The sequence below is a fragment of the Protomyctophum bolini genome (genome assembly GCF_963924005.1).
Source record: "Protomyctophum bolini genome assembly, chromosome: 18".
Classification (NCBI taxonomy): domain Eukaryota; kingdom Metazoa; phylum Chordata; class Actinopteri; order Myctophiformes; family Myctophidae; genus Protomyctophum; species Protomyctophum bolini.
The window spans coordinates 33,644,665-33,662,158 of NC_137879.1; the positions used below are offsets into that span (position 1 = coordinate 33,644,665).

At 35.7% G+C, this 17,494-nt stretch overlaps 1 protein-coding gene across 1 annotated transcript; it reads left to right on the forward strand.

The window, feature by feature from the left end:
- Nucleotides 1–14,538: 14,538 nt before the first annotated feature.
- Nucleotides 14,539–17,494, forward strand: LOC308332736 (cathepsin Z-like). The gene is made up of 2 exons (XM_080788776.1): nucleotides 14,539–14,698; nucleotides 17,175–17,494. Exons 1-2 carry the CDS (start codon nucleotides 14,546–14,548, stop codon nucleotides 17,298–17,300), a joined length of 279 nt encoding a protein of 92 aa, XP_080644902.1. The 5' UTR covers nucleotides 14,539–14,545; the 3' UTR covers nucleotides 17,301–17,494.

Consider the following 17,494-nt stretch of genomic DNA (forward strand, 5'->3'; position numbering starts at 1 on the left):
GGGAGGGACTGCGCCGCTCTATAGTATGCCAGCTGCAGTACGCCATGCAGCCACATGTCACACTGTTGTCCACGTGGATGGAGCAGCAGCCCCAACTCTCACTGACACTGCTGTGATTGATTGATTGATTACTGTATTAACAGTTTTGCAAAAAGTACAGATGTACCGTTATACAATGATGCTAAATGCGCAATTTCCAATTTCCGCAATTTCCGCATTTTCCGCAATTTTCAATTTCCAAATTCCGCAATTTCTGCAATTTTCAAATTCCGCAATTTTCGAAAAATTCCGCAATTTCCGCAATTTCCGCAATTTTCAATTTCCGCAATTTCCAATTTCCGCACAATTTCCGCAATTTTCAAATTCCGCAATTTTCGAAAAATTCCGCAATTTTCGCAATTTCTGCAATTTTCAATTTGCAAATTCCGCAATTTCTGCAATTTCCGCAATTCCGCAAATTCCGCAATTTTCAATTTCCAAATTACGCAATTTCAGCAATTCCGCAATTTTCAATTTCCAAATTCCGCAATTTCCGCAATTCCCGCAATTTTCAATTTCCAAATTCCGCAATTTCCACAATTTCCGCAATTTCCAATTTCCGCAATTTCCGCAATTTCCGCAATTTTCAATTTCCGCAATTTCCAATTTCCGCAATTTCCGCAATTTCCGCAATTTACAATTTCCAAATTCCGCAATTTCCGCAATTTCCGCAATTCCGCAATTCCGCAATTTTCAATTTCCAAATTACGCAATTTCCGCAATTCCGCAATTTTCAATTTCTAAATTCCGCAATTTCCGCAATTTCCGCAATTTTCAATTTCCGCAATTTCCAATTTCCGCAATTTCCGCAAATTCCGCAATTTCCGCAATTCCGCAATTTCCAAATTCCACAATTTCCGCAATTTTTGCAATTTCCGCAATTCCGCAATTTCCGCAATTTTCAATTTCCAAATTACGCAATTTCAGCAATTCCGCAATTTTCAATTTCCAAATTCCGCAATTTCCGCAATTCCCGCAATTTTCAATTTCCAAATTCCGCAATTTCCGCAATTTCCAATTTCCGCAATTTGCAATTTCCGCAATTTCCGCAATTTCCGCAATTTTCAATTTCCGCAATTTCCAATTTCCGCAATTTCCGCAATTTTCAATTTCCAAATTCCGCAATATCCGCAATTTCCGCAATTTCCGCAATTTCTGCAAATTCCGCAATTTCCGCAATTTTCAATTTCCAAATTACGCAATTTCCGCAATTCCGCAATTTTCAATTTCTAAATTCCGCAATTTCCGCAATTTCCGCAATTTTCAATTTCCGCAATTTCCAATTTCCGCAATTTCCGCATTTTCCGCAATTTTCAATTTCCAAATTCCGCAATTTCTGCAATTTCCGCAATTCCGCAATTTCCGCAATTTTCAATTTCCAATTACGCAATTTCCGCAATTCCCGCAATTCCCGCAATTTTCAATTTCCAAATTCCGCAATTTCTGCAATTTTCAATTTCCGCAATTTCCAATTTCCGCAATTACAATGACCTGAGACCATGGACCAATGAACCATGTAAATACAACACATTGAGCATGGCACTGCAGGGAGTTGAACCCCGTTCCGGTAAACCAGAAGTCCGACACCAGTGCCTTAGTTTTTGTGTTGTTAATTTACAGGTCCAGGTGTGCATACGCATGTGTGCGTGTGTAGGTGCATATGTGCATTTGTGTGTGCACGCTTCAATGACCACTGTTGGACCGCATTGTTTATTGTTTATAAGGATCCCCATTAGCTTTTGCCTTGACAAAAGCTAGTCTTCCTGGGGTCCGACACAGACATACATTTAACATAGGCAATACTTACAATTGTTTACAAAAACTAACTCAAAATAAAACATAGTAAAATAAAAGAAAAAAAATAAAAAATAAATAGGAGAAATAAAAAGCAAAGAAACATAGCAAATCACATCACTTTCAACACATTATACATTTGAATTATTATTTTCCCAGGGTTACTGCAGTATGATTTACATAAGGTGTTCTTTTAACTTGATTTTAAAGCATGGGGATCAAGGACCTCTGGGAGCCACCCATAATTCACAACGGTCACAGCGAACTCTGTTGCATCACAACTTGCTGATGTTGAGCACTACACGTAACATCCTGGTGTAGCACCCGTCTAGACTGAAGCCAAAATTTTGAATTTTCTTCAAATCCTCAAAAATGATGAAAAACGGCGTGCTATAGTATGCCGTACGGTAGGGGCTATAGCCCATGTTCAAAAATGATGAAAAATGAGGATAACATTTTTTTCAAAAATTGAAAAAACTATGGACTATAACCCATCGTTTTTCCGCAACACTCCGCAATTCCTCCGCAATACTCCACAATTTTTCCGCAATACTCCGCAATACATGGGCTATAACCCATGTTTTTTGAAATTTAGAATTTTCTTAAAATCCTCAAAAATTATGAAAAACAGCGTGCTATAGTATGCCGTACGGTAGGGGCTATAGCCCATGTTCAAAAATGATGAAAAATGAGGATAAAATTTTTTTCAAAAATTCAAAAAACGATAGGCTATAACCCATGTTTTTTGAAATTTTGAATTTTCTTCAAATCCTCAAAAATGATGAAAAACAGCGTGCTATAGTATGCCGTACGGTAGGGGCTATAGCCCATGTTCAAAAATGATGAAAAATGAGGATAACATTTTTTTCAAAAATTCAAAAAACGATGGGCTATAACCCATGTTTTTTGAAATTTTGAAATTTCTTCAAATCCTCAAAAATGATGAAAAACGGCGTGCTATAGTATGCCGTACGGTAGGGGCTATAGCCCATGTTCAAAAATGATGAAAAATGAGGATAACATTTTTTTCAAAAATTCAAAAAACGATAGGCTATAACCCATGTTTTTTGAAATTTTGAATTTTCTTCAAATCCTCAAAAATGATGAAAAACAGCGTGCTATAGTATGCCGTACGGTAGGGGCTATAGCCCATGTTCAAAAATGATGAAAAATGAGGATAACATTTTTTTCAAAAATTCAAAAAACGATAGGCTATAACCCATGTTTTTTGAAATTTAGAATTTTCTTCAAATCCTCAAAAATGATGAAAAACGGCGTGCTATAGTATGCCGTACGGTAGGGGCTATAGCCCATGTTCAAAAATTATGAAAAATAAGGATAACATTTTTTTCAAAAATTCAAAAAACGATAGGCTATAACCCATGTTTTTTGAAATTTAGAATTTTCTTCAAATCCTCAAAAATGATGAAAAACGGCGTGCTATAGTATGCCGTACGGTAGGGGCTATAGCCCATGTTCAAAAATGATGAAAAATGAGGATAACATTTTTTTTTTAATTCAAAAAACGATGGGCTATAACCCATGTTTTTTGAAATTTTGAAATTTCTTCAAATCCTCAAAAATGATGAAAAACGGCGTGCTATAGTATGCCGTACGGTAGGGGCTATAGCCCATGTTCAAAAATGATGAAAAATGAGGATAACATTTTTTTCAAAAATTCAAAAAACGATAGGCTATAACCCATGTTTTTTGAAATTTTGAATTTTCTTCAAATCCTCAAAAATGATGAAAAACAGCGTGCTATAGTATGCCGTACGGTAGGGGCTATAGCCCATGTTCAAAAATGATGAAAAATGAGGATAACATTTTTTTCAAAAATTCAAAAAACGATAGGCTATAACCCATGTTTTTTGAAATTTTGAATTTTCTTCAAATCCTCAAAAATGATGAAAAACAGCGTGCTATAGTATGCCGTACGGTAGGGGCTATAGCCCATGTTCAAAAATGATGAAAAATGAGGATAACATTTTTTTCAAAAATTCAAAAAACGATAGGCTATAACCCATGTTTTTTGAAATTTTGAATTTTCTTCAAATCCTCAAAAATGATGAAAAACGGCGTGCTATAGTATGCCGTACGGTAGGGGCTATAGCCCATGTTCAAAAATGATGAAAAATGAGGATAACATTTTTTTTTTAATTAAAAAAACGATGGGCTATAACCCATGTTTTTTGAAATTTTGAAATTTCTTCAAATCCTCAAAAATGATGAAAAACGGCGTGCTATAGTATGCCGTACGGTAGGGGCTATAGCCCATGTTCAAAAATGATGAAAAATGAGGATAACATTTTTTTCAAAAATTCAAAAAACGATGGGCTATAACCCATGTTTTTTGAAATTTTGAAATTTCTTCAAATCCTCAAAAATGATGAAAAACGGCGTGCTATAGTATGCCGTACGGTAGGGGCTATAGCCCATGTTCAAAAATGATGAAAAATGAGGATAAATTTTTTTTCAAAAATTCAAAAAACGATAGGCTATAACCCATGTTTTTTGAAATTTTGAATTTTCTTCAAATCCTCAAAAATGATGAAAAACAGCGTGCTATAGTATGCCGTACGGTAGGGGCTATAGCCCATGTTCAAAAATGATGAAAAATGAGGATAACATTTTTTTCAAAAATTCAAAAAACGATGGGCTATAACCCATGTTTTTTGAAATTTTGAAATTTCTTCAAATCCTCAAAAATGATGAAAAACGGCGTGCTATAGTATGCCGTACGGTAGGGGCTATAGCCCATGTTCAAAAATGATGAAAAATGAGGATAACATTTTTTTCAAAAATTCAAAAAACGATAGGCTATAACCCATGTTTTTTGAAATTTTGAATTTTCTTCAAATCCTCAAAAATGATGAAAAACAGCGTGCTATAGTATGCCGTACGGTAGGGGCTATAGCCCATGTTCAAAAATGATGAAAAATGAGGATAACATTTTTTTCAAAAATTCAAAAAACGATAGGCTATAACCCATGTTTTTTGAAATTTAGAATTTTCTTCAAATCCTCAAAAATGATGAAAAACGGCGTGCTATAGTATGCCGTACGGTAGGGGCTATAGCCCATGTTCAAAAATTATGAAAAATAAGGATAACATTTTTTTCAAAAATTCAAAAAACGATAGGCTATAACCCATGTTTTTTGAAATTTAGAATTTTCTTCAAATCCTCAAAAATGATGAAAAACGGCGTGCTATAGTATGCCGTACGGTAGGGGCTATAGCCCATGTTCAAAAATGATGAAAAATGAGGATAACATTTTTTTTTTAATTCAAAAAACGATGGGCTATAACCCATGTTTTTTGAAATTTTGAAATTTCTTCAAATCCTCAAAAATGATGAAAAACGGCGTGCTATAGTATGCCGTACGGTAGGGGCTATAGCCCATGTTCAAAAATGATGAAAAATGAGGATAACATTTTTTTCAAAAATTCAAAAAACGATGGGCTATAACCCATGTTTTTTGAAATTTTGAAATTTCTTCAAATCCTCAAAAATGATGAAAAACGGCGTGCTATAGTATGCCGTACGGTAGGGGCTATAGCCCATGTTCAAAAATGATGAAAAATGAGGATAAATTTTTTTTCAAAAATTCAAAAAACGATAGGCTATAACCCATGTTTTTTGAAATTTTGAATTTTCTTCAAATCCTCAAAAATGATGAAAAACAGCGTGCTATAGTATGCCGTACGGTAGGGGCTATAGCCCATGTTCAAAAATGATGAAAAATGAGGATAACATTTTTTTCAAAAATTCAAAAAACGATGGGCTATAACCCATGTTTTTTGAAATTTTGAAATTTCTTCAAATCCTCAAAAATGATGAAAAACGGCGTGCTATAGTATGCCGTACGGTAGGGGCTATAGCCCATGTTCAAAAATGATGAAAAATGAGGATAACATTTTTTTCAAAAATTCAAAAAACGATAGGCTATAACCCATGTTTTTTGAAATTTTGAATTTTCTTCAAATCCTCAAAAATGATGAAAAACAGCGTGCTATAGTATGCCGTACGGTAGGGGCTATAGCCCATGTTCAAAAATGATGAAAAATGAGGATAACATTTTTTTCAAAAATTCAAAAAACGATAGGCTATAACCCATGTTTTTTGAAATTTAGAATTTTCTTCAAATCCTCAAAAATGATGAAAAACGGCGTGCTATAGTATGCCGTACGGTAGGGGCTATAGCCCATGTTCAAAAATTATGAAAAATAAGGATAACATTTTTTTCAAAAATTCAAAAAACGATAGGCTATAACCCATGTTTTTTGAAATTTAGAATTTTCTTCAAATCCTCAAAAATGATGAAAAACGGCGTGCTATAGTATGCCGTACGGTAGGGGCTATAGCCCATGTTCAAAAATGATGAAAAATGAGGATAACATTTTTTTTTTAATTCAAAAAACGATGGGCTATAACCCATGTTTTTTGAAATTTTGAAATTTCTTCAAATCCTCAAAAATGATGAAAAACGGCGTGCTATAGTATGCCGTACGGTAGGGGCTATAGCCCATGTTCAAAAATGATGAAAAATGAGGATAACATTTTTTTCAAAAATTCAAAAAACGATAGGCTATAACCCATGTTTTTTGAAATTTTGAATTTTCTTCAAATCCTCAAAAATGATGAAAAACAGCGTGCTATAGTATGCCGTACGGTAGGGGCTATAGCCCATGTTCAAAAATGATGAAAAATGAGGATAACATTTTTTTCAAAAATTCAAAAAACGATAGGCTATAACCCATGTTTTTTGAAATTTTGAATTTTCTTCAAATCCTCAAAAATGATGAAAAACAGCGTGCTATAGTATGCCGTACGGTAGGGGCTATAGCCCATGTTCAAAAATGATGAAAAATGAGGATAACATTTTTTTCAAAAATTCAAAAAACGATAGGCTATAACCCATGTTTTTTGAAATTTTGAATTTTCTTCAAATCCTCAAAAATGATGAAAAACGGCGTGCTATAGTATGCCGTACGGTAGGGGCTATAGCCCATGTTCAAAAATGATGAAAAATGAGGATAACATTTTTTTTTTAATTAAAAAAACGATGGGCTATAACCCATGTTTTTTGAAATTTTGAAATTTCTTCAAATCCTCAAAAATGATGAAAAACGGCGTGCTATAGTATGCCGTACGGTAGGGGCTATAGCCCATGTTCAAAAATGATGAAAAATGAGGATAACATTTTTTTCAAAAATTCAAAAAACGATGGGCTATAACCCATGTTTTTTGAAATTTTGAAATTTCTTCAAATCCTCAAAAATGATGAAAAACGGCGTGCTATAGTATGCCGTACGGTAGGGGCTATAGCCCATGTTCAAAAATGATGAAAAATGAGGATAACATTTTTTTCAAAAATTCAAAAAACGATAGGCTATAACCCATGTTTTTTGAAATTTTGAATTTTCTTCAAATCCTCAAAAATGATGAAAAACAGCGTGCTATAGTATGCCGTACGGTAGGGGCTATAGCCCATGTTCAAAAATGATGAAAAATGAGGATAACATTTTTTTCAAAAATTCAAAAAACGATAGGCTATAACCCATGTTTTTTGAAATTTTGAATTTTCTTCAAATCCTCAAAAATGATGAAAAACAGCGTGCTATAGTATGCCGTACGGTAGGGGCTATAGCCCATGTTCAAAAATGATGAAAAATGAGGATAACATTTTTTTCAAAAATTCAAAAAACGATAGGCTATAACCCATGTTTTTTGAAATTTAGAATTTTCTTCAAATCCTCAAAAATGATGAAAAACGGCGTGCTATAGTATGCCGTACGGTAGGGGCTATAGCCCATGTTCAAAAATGATGAAAAATGAGGATAACATTTTTTTTAAATTAAAAAAACGATGGGCTATAACCCATGTTTTTTGAAATTTTGAAATTTCTTCAAATCCTCAAAAATGATGAAAAACGGCGTGCTATATATAGTATGCCGTACGGTAGGGGCTATAGCCCATGTTCAAAAATGATGAAAAATGAGGATAACATTTTTTTTTTAATTAAAAAAACGATGGGCTATAACCCATGTTTTTTGAAATTTTGAAATTTCTTCAAATCCTCAAAAATGATGAAAAACGGCGTGCTATAGTATGCCGTACGGTAGGGGCTATAGCCCATGTTCAAAAATGATGAAAAATGAGGATAACATTTTTTTCAAAAATTCAAAAAACGATGGGCTATAACCCATGTTTTTTGAAATTTTGAAATTTCTTCAAATCCTCAAAAATGATGAAAAACGGCGTGCTATAGTATGCCGTACGGTAGGGGCTATAGCCCATGTTCAAAAATGATGAAAAATGAGGATAACATTTTTTTCAAAAATTCAAAAAACGATAGGCTATAACCCATGTTTTTTGAAATTTTGAATTTTCTTCAAATCCTCAAAAATGATGAAAAACAGCGTGCTATAGTATGCCGTACGGTAGGGGCTATAGCCCATGTTCAAAAATGATGAAAAATGAGGATAACATTTTTTTCAAAAATTCAAAAAACGATAGGCTATAACCCATGTTTTTTGAAATTTTGAATTTTCTTCAAATCCTCAAAAATGATGAAAAACAGCGTGCTATAGTATGCCGTACGGTAGGGGCTATAGCCCATGTTCAAAAATGATGAAAAATGAGGATAACATTTTTTTCAAAAATTCAAAAAACGATAGGCTATAACCCATGTTTTTTGAAATTTAGAATTTTCTTCAAATCCTCAAAAATGATGAAAAACGGCGTGCTATAGTATGCCGTACGGTAGGGGCTATAGCCCATGTTCAAAAATGATGAAAAATGAGGATAACATTTTTTTTTAATTAAAAAAACGATGGGCTATAACCCATGTTTTTTGAAATTTTGAAATTTCTTCAAATCCTCAAAAATGATGAAAAACGGCGTGCTATAGTATGCCGTACGGTAGGGGCTATAGCCCATGTTCAAAAATGATGAAAAATGAGGATAACATTTTTTTCAAAAATTCAAAAAACGATGGGCTATAACCCATGTTTTTTGAAATTTTGAATTTTCTTCAAATCCTCAAAAATGATGAAAAACAGCGTGCTATAGTATGCCGTACGGTAGGGGCTATAGCCCATGTTCAAAAATGATGAAAAATGAGGATAACATTTTTTTCAAAAATTCAAAAAACGATAGGCTATAACCCATGTTTTTTGAAATTTTGAATTTTATTAAAATCCTCAAAAATGATGAAAAACGGCGTGCTATAGTATGCCGTACGGTAGGGGATATAGCCCATGTTCAAAAATGATAAAAAATGAGGATAATCTTTTTTTCAAAAATTCAAAAAACGATGGGCTATAACCCATGTTTTTTGAAATTTTGAATTTTCTTCAAATCCTCAAAAATGATGAAAAACGGCGTGCTATAGTATGCCGTACGGTAGGGGCTATAGCCCATGTTAAAAAATGATGAAAAATGAGGATAATTTTTTTTTCAAAAATTCAAAAAACGATGGGCTATAACCCATCGTTTTTCCGCAATTCCTCGGAAATACTATGAATTTTTTTCGCAACACTCCACAATTCCTCCGCAATACTCCACAATTTTTCCGCAATACTCCGCAATACATGGGCTATAACCCATGTTTTTTGAAATTTTGAATTTTCTTCAAATCCTCAAAAATGATGAAAAACGGCGTGCTATAGTATGCCGTACGGTAGGGGCTATAGCCCATGTTCAAAAATTATGAAAAATAAGGATAACATTTTTTTCAAAAATTCAAAAAACGATAGGCTATAACCCATGTTTTTTGAAATTTAGAATTTTCTTCAAATCCTCAAAAATGATGAAAAACGGCGTGCTATAGTATGCCGTACGGTAGGGGCTATAGCCCATGTTCAAAAATGATGAAAAATGAGGGTAACATTTTTTTTTTTAATTCAAAAAACGATGGGCTATAACCCATGTTTTTTGAAATTTTGAAATTTCTTCAAATCCTCAAAAATGATGAAAAACGGCGTGCTATAGTATGCCGTACGGTAGGGGCTATAGCCCATGTTCAAAAATGATGAAAAATGAGGATAACATTTTTTTCAAAAATTCAAAAAACGATAGGCTATAACCCATGTTTTTTGAAATTTTGAATTTTCTTCAAATCCTCAAAAATGATGAAAAACAGCGTGCTATAGTATGCCGTACGGTAGGGGCTATAGCCCATGTTCAAAAATGATGAAAAATGAGGATAACATTTTTTTCAAAAATTCAAAAAACGATAGGCTATAACCCATGTTTTTTGAAATTTTGAATTTTCTTCAAATCCTCAAAAATGATGAAAAACAGCGTGCTATAGTATGCCGTACGGTAGGGGCTATAGCCCATGTTCAAAAATGATGAAAAATGAGGATAACATTTTTTTCAAAAATTCAAAAAACGATAGGCTATAACCCATGTTTTTTGAAATTTTGAATTTTCTTCAAATCCTCAAAAATGATGAAAAACGGCGTGCTATAGTATGCCGTACGGTAGGGGCTATAGCCCATGTTCAAAAATGATGAAAAATGAGGATAACATTTTTTTTTTTAATTAAAAAAACGATGGGCTATAACCCATGTTTTTTGAAATTTTGAAATTTCTTCAAATCCTCAAAAATGATGAAAAACGGCGTGCTATAGTATGCCGTACGGTAGGGGCTATAGCCCATGTTCAAAAATGATGAAAAATGAGGATAACATTTTTTTCAAAAATTCAAAAAACGATGGGCTATAACCCATGTTTTTTGAAATTTTGAAATTTCTTCAAATCCTCAAAAATGATGAAAAACGGCGTGCTATAGTATGCCGTACGGTAGGGGCTATAGCCCATGTTCAAAAATGATGAAAAATGAGGATAACATTTTTTTCAAAAATTCAAAAAACGATAGGCTATAACCCATGTTTTTTGAAATTTTGAATTTTCTTCAAATCCTCAAAAATGATGAAAAACAGCGTGCTATAGTATGCCGTACGGTAGGGGCTATAGCCCATGTTCAAAAATGATGAAAAATGAGGATAACATTTTTTTCAAAAATTCAAAAAACGATAGGCTATAACCCATGTTTTTTGAAATTTTGAATTTTCTTCAAATCCTCAAAAATGATGAAAAACAGCGTGCTATAGTATGCCGTACGGTAGGGGCTATAGCCCATGTTCAAAAATGATGAAAAATGAGGATAACATTTTTTTCAAAAATTCAAAAAACGATAGGCTATAACCCATGTTTTTTGAAATTTAGAATTTTCTTCAAATCCTCAAAAATGATGAAAAACGGCGTGCTATAGTATGCCGTACGGTAGGGGCTATAGCCCATGTTCAAAAATGATGAAAAATGAGGATAACATTTTTTTTTAATTAAAAAAACGATGGGCTATAACCCATGTTTTTTGAAATTTTGAAATTTCTTCAAATCCTCAAAAATGATGAAAAACGGCGTGCTATAGTATGCCGTACGGTAGGGGCTATAGCCCATGTTCAAAAATGATGAAAAATGAGGATAACATTTTTTTCAAAAATTCAAAAAACGATGGGCTATAACCCATGTTTTTTGAAATTTTGAAATTTCTTCAAATCCTCAAAAATGATGAAAAACGGCGTGCTATAGTATGCCGTACGGTAGGGGCTATAGCCCATGTTCAAAAATGATGAAAAATGAGGATAACATTTTTTTCAAAAATTCAAAAAACGATAGGCTATAACCCATGTTTTTTGAAATTTTGAATTTTCTTCAAATCCTCAAAAATGATGAAAAACAGCGTGCTATAGTATGCCGTACGGTAGGGGCTATAGCCCATGTTCAAAAATGATGAAAAATGAGGATAACATTTTTTTCAAAAATTCAAAAAACGATAGGCTATAACCCATGTTTTTTGAAATTTTGAATTTTCTTCAAATCCTCAAAAATGATGAAAAACAGCGTGCTATAGTATGCCGTACGGTAGGGGCTATAGCCCATGTTCAAAAATGATGAAAAATGAGGATAACATTTTTTTCAAAAATTCAAAAAACGATAGGCTATAACCCATGTTTTTTGAAATTTAGAATTTTCTTCAAATCCTCAAAAATGATGAAAAACGGCGTGCTATAGTATGCCGTACGGTAGGGGCTATAGCCCATGTTCAAAAATGATGAAAAATGAGGATAACATTTTTTTTTAATTAAAAAAACGATGGGCTATAACCCATGTTTTTTGAAATTTTGAAATTTCTTCAAATCCTCAAAAATGATGAAAAACGGCGTGCTATAGTATGCCGTACGGTAGGGGCTATAGCCCATGTTCAAAAATGATGAAAAATGAGGATAACATTTTTTTCAAAAATTCAAAAAACGATGGGCTATAACCCATGTTTTTTGAAATTTTGAATTTTCTTCAAATCCTCAAAAATGATGAAAAACAGCGTGCTATAGTATGCCGTACGGTAGGGGCTATAGCCCATGTTCAAAAATGATGAAAAATGAGGATAACATTTTTTTCAAAAATTCAAAAAACGATAGGCTATAACCCATGTTTTTTGAAATTTTGAATTTTATTAAAATCCTCAAAAATGATGAAAAACGGCGTGCTATAGTATGCCGTACGGTAGGGGATATAGCCCATGTTCAAAAATGATAAAAAATGAGGATAATCTTTTTTTCAAAAATTCAAAAAACGATGGGCTATAACCCATGTTTTTTGAAATTTTGAATTTTCTTCAAATCCTCAAAAATGATGAAAAACGGCGTGCTATAGTATGCCGTACGGTAGGGGCTATAGCCCATGTTAAAAAATGATGAAAAATGAGGATAATTTTTTTTTCAAAAATTCAAAAAACGATGGGCTATAACCCATCGTTTTTCCGCAATTCCTCGGAAATACTATGAATTTTTTTCGCAACACTCCACAATTCCTCCGCAATACTCCACAATTTTTCCGCAATACTCCGCAATACATGGGCTATAACCCATGTTTTTTGAAATTTTGAATTTTCTTCAAATCCTCAAAAATGATGAAAAACGGCGTGCTATAGTATGCCGTACGGTAGGGGCTATAGCCCATGTTCAAAAATTATGAAAAATAAGGATAACATTTTTTTCAAAAATTCAAAAAACGATAGGCTATAACCCATGTTTTTTGAAATTTAGAATTTTCTTCAAATCCTCAAAAATGATGAAAAACGGCGTGCTATAGTATGCCGTACGGTAGGGGCTATAGCCCATGTTCAAAAATGATGAAAAATGAGGATAACATTTTTTTTTTTAATTCAAAAAACGATGGGCTATAACCCATGTTTTTTGAAATTTTGAAATTTCTTCAAATCCTCAAAAATGATGAAAAACGGCGTGCTATAGTATGCCGTACGGTAGGGGCTATAGCCCATGTTCAAAAATGATGAAAAATGAGGATAACATTTTTTTTTTTAATTCAAAAAACGATGGGCTATAACCCATGTTTTTTGAAATTTTGAAATTTCTTCAAATCCTCAAAAATGATGAAAAACGGCGTGCTATAGTATGCCGTACGGTAGGGGCTATAGCCCATGTTCAAAAATGATGAAAAATGAGGATAACATTTTTTTTTTAATTCAAAAAACGATGGGCTATAACCCATGTTTTTTGAAAATTTGAAATTTCTTCAAATCCTCAAAAATGATGAAAAACGGCGTGCTATAGTATGCCGTACGGTAGGGGCTATAGCCCATGTTCAAAAATGATGAAAAATGAGGATAACATTTTTTTCAAAAATTCAAAAAACGATGGGCTATAACCCATGTTTTTTGAAATTTTGAATTTTCTTCAAATCCTCAAAAATGATGAAAAACGGCGTGCTATAGTATGCCGTACGGTAGGGGCTATAGCCCATGTTCAAAAATTATGAAAAATAAGGATAACATTTTTTTCAAAAATTCAAAAAACGATAGGCTATAACCCATGTTTTTTGAAATTTAGAATTTTCTTCAAATCCTCAAAAATGATGAAAAACGGCGTGCTATAGTATGCCGTACGGTAGGGGCTATAGCCCATGTTCAAAAATGATGAAAAATGAGGATAACATTTTTTTTTTTAATTCAAAAAACGATGGGCTATAACCCATGTTTTTTGAAATTTTGAAATTTCTTCAAATCCTCAAAAATGATGAAAAACGGCGTGCTATAGTATGCCGTACGGTAGGGGCTATAGCCCATGTTCAAAAATGATGAAAAATGAGGATAACATTTTTTTCAAAAATTCAAAAAACGATAGGCTATAACCCATGTTTTTTGAAATTTTGAATTTTCTTCAAATCCTCAAAAATGATGAAAAACAGCGTGCGATAGTATGCCGTACGGTAGGGGCTATAGCCCATGTTCAAAAATGATGAAAAATGAGGATAACATTTTTTTCAAAAATTCAAAAAACGATAGGCTATAACCCATGTTTTTTGAAATTTTGAATTTTATATAATAATAACACCTTCAATATTTTATTGAAGGTGCATCATTACATCATTACATCACTACTGTACATTTCAACATGATTTCAGAACGCTTTCTCTGAATAAATTATTCTGAATGTGGGGATTAATTATTCTGGCGTTATTCGTGTCCTCTCCAGCTGTGGGATCATAATTATTCTGGTGTTATTCGTGTCCTCTCCAGCTGTGGGATCATAATTATTCTGGTGTTATTCGTGTCCTCTCCAGCTGTGGGATCATAATTATTCTGGTGTTATTCGTGTCCTCTCCAGCTGTGGGATCATGGCCACGGACCAGCTGGATGGGTACACGGGAGGCGTTTACTCCGAGTACCAGGAGAGTCCGTACGTCAACCACATCGTATCGGTGGCCGGCTGGGGCGTGGAGGACGGAGTGGAGTACTGGGTCGTACGCAACTCCTGGGGAGAGCCGTGGGTAAGTCCTTATAAACACTGGGTCGTTCGCAACTCCTGGGGAGAGCCGTGGGTAAGTCCTTATAAACACTGGGCCGTTCGCAACTCCTGGGGAGAGCCTTGGGTAAGTCCTTATAAACACTGGGCCGTTCGCAACTCCTGGGGAGAGCCGTGGGTAAGTCCTTATAAACACTGGGTCGTTCGCAACTCCTGGGGAGAGCCGTGGGTAAGTCCTTATAAACACTGGGACGTTCGCAACTCCTGGGGAGAGCCGTGGGTAAGTCCTTATAAACACTGGGTCGTTCGCAACTCCTGGGGAGAGCCGTGGGTAAGTCCTTATAAACACTGGGCCGTTCGCAACTCCTGGGGAGAGCCGTGGGTAAGTCCTTATAAACACTGGGTCGTTCACAACTCCTGGGGAGAGCCGTGGGTAAGTCCTTATAAACACTGGGCTGTTCGCAACTCCTGGGGAGAGCCGTGGGTAAGTCCTTATAAACACTGGGCTGTTCGCAACTCCTGGGGAGAGCCTTGGGTAAGTCCTTATAAACACTGGGTCGTACGCAACTCCTGGGGAGAGCCGTGGGTGAGTCCTTATGAACACTGGGACGTTCGCGAGCCTTGGGTAATTTCTTGACCCATTCTAGACGGGAACCCCCTTTTTTCATAGGGTTTTTTCAGAAAACTGTTTTTAAATTTCGACGTCTGGCCTAAATGGGTAAAACACTGCGTCGTTCGCAACTCCTGGCGCGGAGCCTTGGGTGAGATCTGAACACGTTAAACCACTTTATATATATCTAGCCGTGGCTATTCCAGGTCATGTTCGTTGTACAGTAGGAGTATTGTCTACAGTAGGTCAGTGGATGAAACCTTAAACCTTCTCAAGTCAAGGAGACCCAAATTGATATTTATGTAGCCGCGAAAACCTGAAAATATAGAATCATAGAAATCATTTTCTATATTTTTCAAAAAGTTGATATAGAAAATAATTCAGTTCAGGTATAACTAAAGATAACAGGTTGACCAAATGATCACCGAAACTGTGCTTAGTAAAAACAGAGAGGTGTGTTTGGGTGAGCGGTGAGTCTCTTACCACCGCGGCTCAGTGACGTCATGTTGTAGTTTTAGTAAAAACAGAGAGGTGTGTTTGGGGTGAGCGGTGAGTCTCTTACCACCGCGGCTCAGTGACGTCATGTTGTAGTTTTAGTAAAAACAGAGAGGTGTGTTTGGGGTGAGCGGTGAGTCTCTTCCCACCGCGGCTCAGTGACGTCATGTTGTAGTTTTAGTAAAAACAGAGAGGTGTGTTTTGGGGTGAGCGGTGAGTCTCTTCCCACCACGGCTCAGTGACGTCATGTTGTAGTTTTAGTAAAAACAGAGAGGTGTGTTTGGGGTGAGCGCCTGAGCGGTGAGTCTCTCACCACCGCGGCTCAGTGACGTCATGTTGTAGTTTTAGTAAAAACAGAGAGGTGTGTTTGGGGTGAGCGGTGAGTCTCTTCCCACCGCGGCTCAGTGACGTCATGTTGTAGTTTTAGTAAAAACAGAGAGGTGTGTTTTGGGGTGAGCGGTGAGTCTCTTCCCACCGCGGCTCAGTGACGTCATGTTGTAGTTTTAGTAAAAACAGAGAGGTGTGTTTGGGGTGAGCGCCTGAGCGGTGAGTCTCTCACCACCGCGGCTCAGTGACGTCATGTTGTAGTTTTAGTAAAAACAGAGAGGTGTGTTTGGGGTGAGCGGTGAGTCTCTTCCCACCGCGGCTCAGTGACGTCATGTTGTAGTTTTAGTAAAAACAGAGAGGTGTGTTTGGGGTGAGCGGTGAGTCTCTTCCCACCGCGGCTCAGTGACGTCATGTTGTAGTTTTTGTGGTCACCTCATCACCTGAAATGAATAGGCCTTAAAGGACCAGTTCACCACTTTTCAACCTATCTTCATATAACAGGTCCTCACTAATAATCGTGAAAAAAATGGCACATTTTCTACTCAGTCTGTGTCTCATAGGACGACTGTGGGCAGTTTAGAAACCGTCTTCCAGTGACATCATCATTAGGCAGATTTGTTTTAAACAAGATTTCTTTACAAAAATATTTAGATTTTCATTATCGTGAGAATGATGGCTTGCATTTTCGCATTGCAACTTTTCAGGACTAGAAAGCCTGCAGTTTCTATTAGCTTGTATTCCCCATGGATGATGTCACTGGAAGACGGTTTCTGAACTGCCCACACAGCCCTCCTATGAGACACAGACCGAGTAGAAAATAATTGCACCATTTTTTCATGATTATTAGGACAGATTATATGAAGATAGGTTGAAAAGTGGTGAAGTGGTCCTTTAATTGATAGAGAATAAGTCATTTTTTGCGGGTAAACTATATTTATGTGGGAATTAAGGGTAACCAAGTCTTGCCTAATTCACAGTGCTACAGAAAAATATGTGTTTAAACATGTGTCTAAAACTGTCTGTCTGTCTGTCTGTCTGTCTGTCTGTCTGTCTGCCTGTCTCTCCTCAGGGGGAGAAGGGCTGGCTGAGGATCGTCACTTCCTCCTACAAGGGAGGAAGTGGAAGCTCTTACAACCTGGCGCTGGAGGAAGACTGCATGTACGGAGACCCCGTAGTGCCCAAAAGCTACCAGTAGAGGTCCCCGTAGTGCTACTACAAAAACATACCTCCAGATTAGAACCAGTGGCTGGCCCTCAAAGTAGAGAGAGGGAGCAAAATGATTGATAGTTGAATGATTGATCGTTCATTTGGAACGGGTCTGTAACTCTGAACCATTTGGACCCTTGCGGGGTCTGTAACTCTGAACCATTTGGACCCTTACGGGTCTGT

Excerpts from the sequence above, each read along its gene's own strand:
- LOC308332736 (XM_080788776.1), top strand. The coding sequence starts at position 14,546 with ATGGCCACGGACCAGCTGGATGGGTACACGGGAGGCGTTTACTCCGAG. Across the intron at positions 14,699-17,174 it reads ACTCCTGGGGAGAGCCGTGG|GGGGAGAAGGGCTGGCTGAG; the intron begins GTAAGTCCTTAT and ends GTCTCTCCTCAG.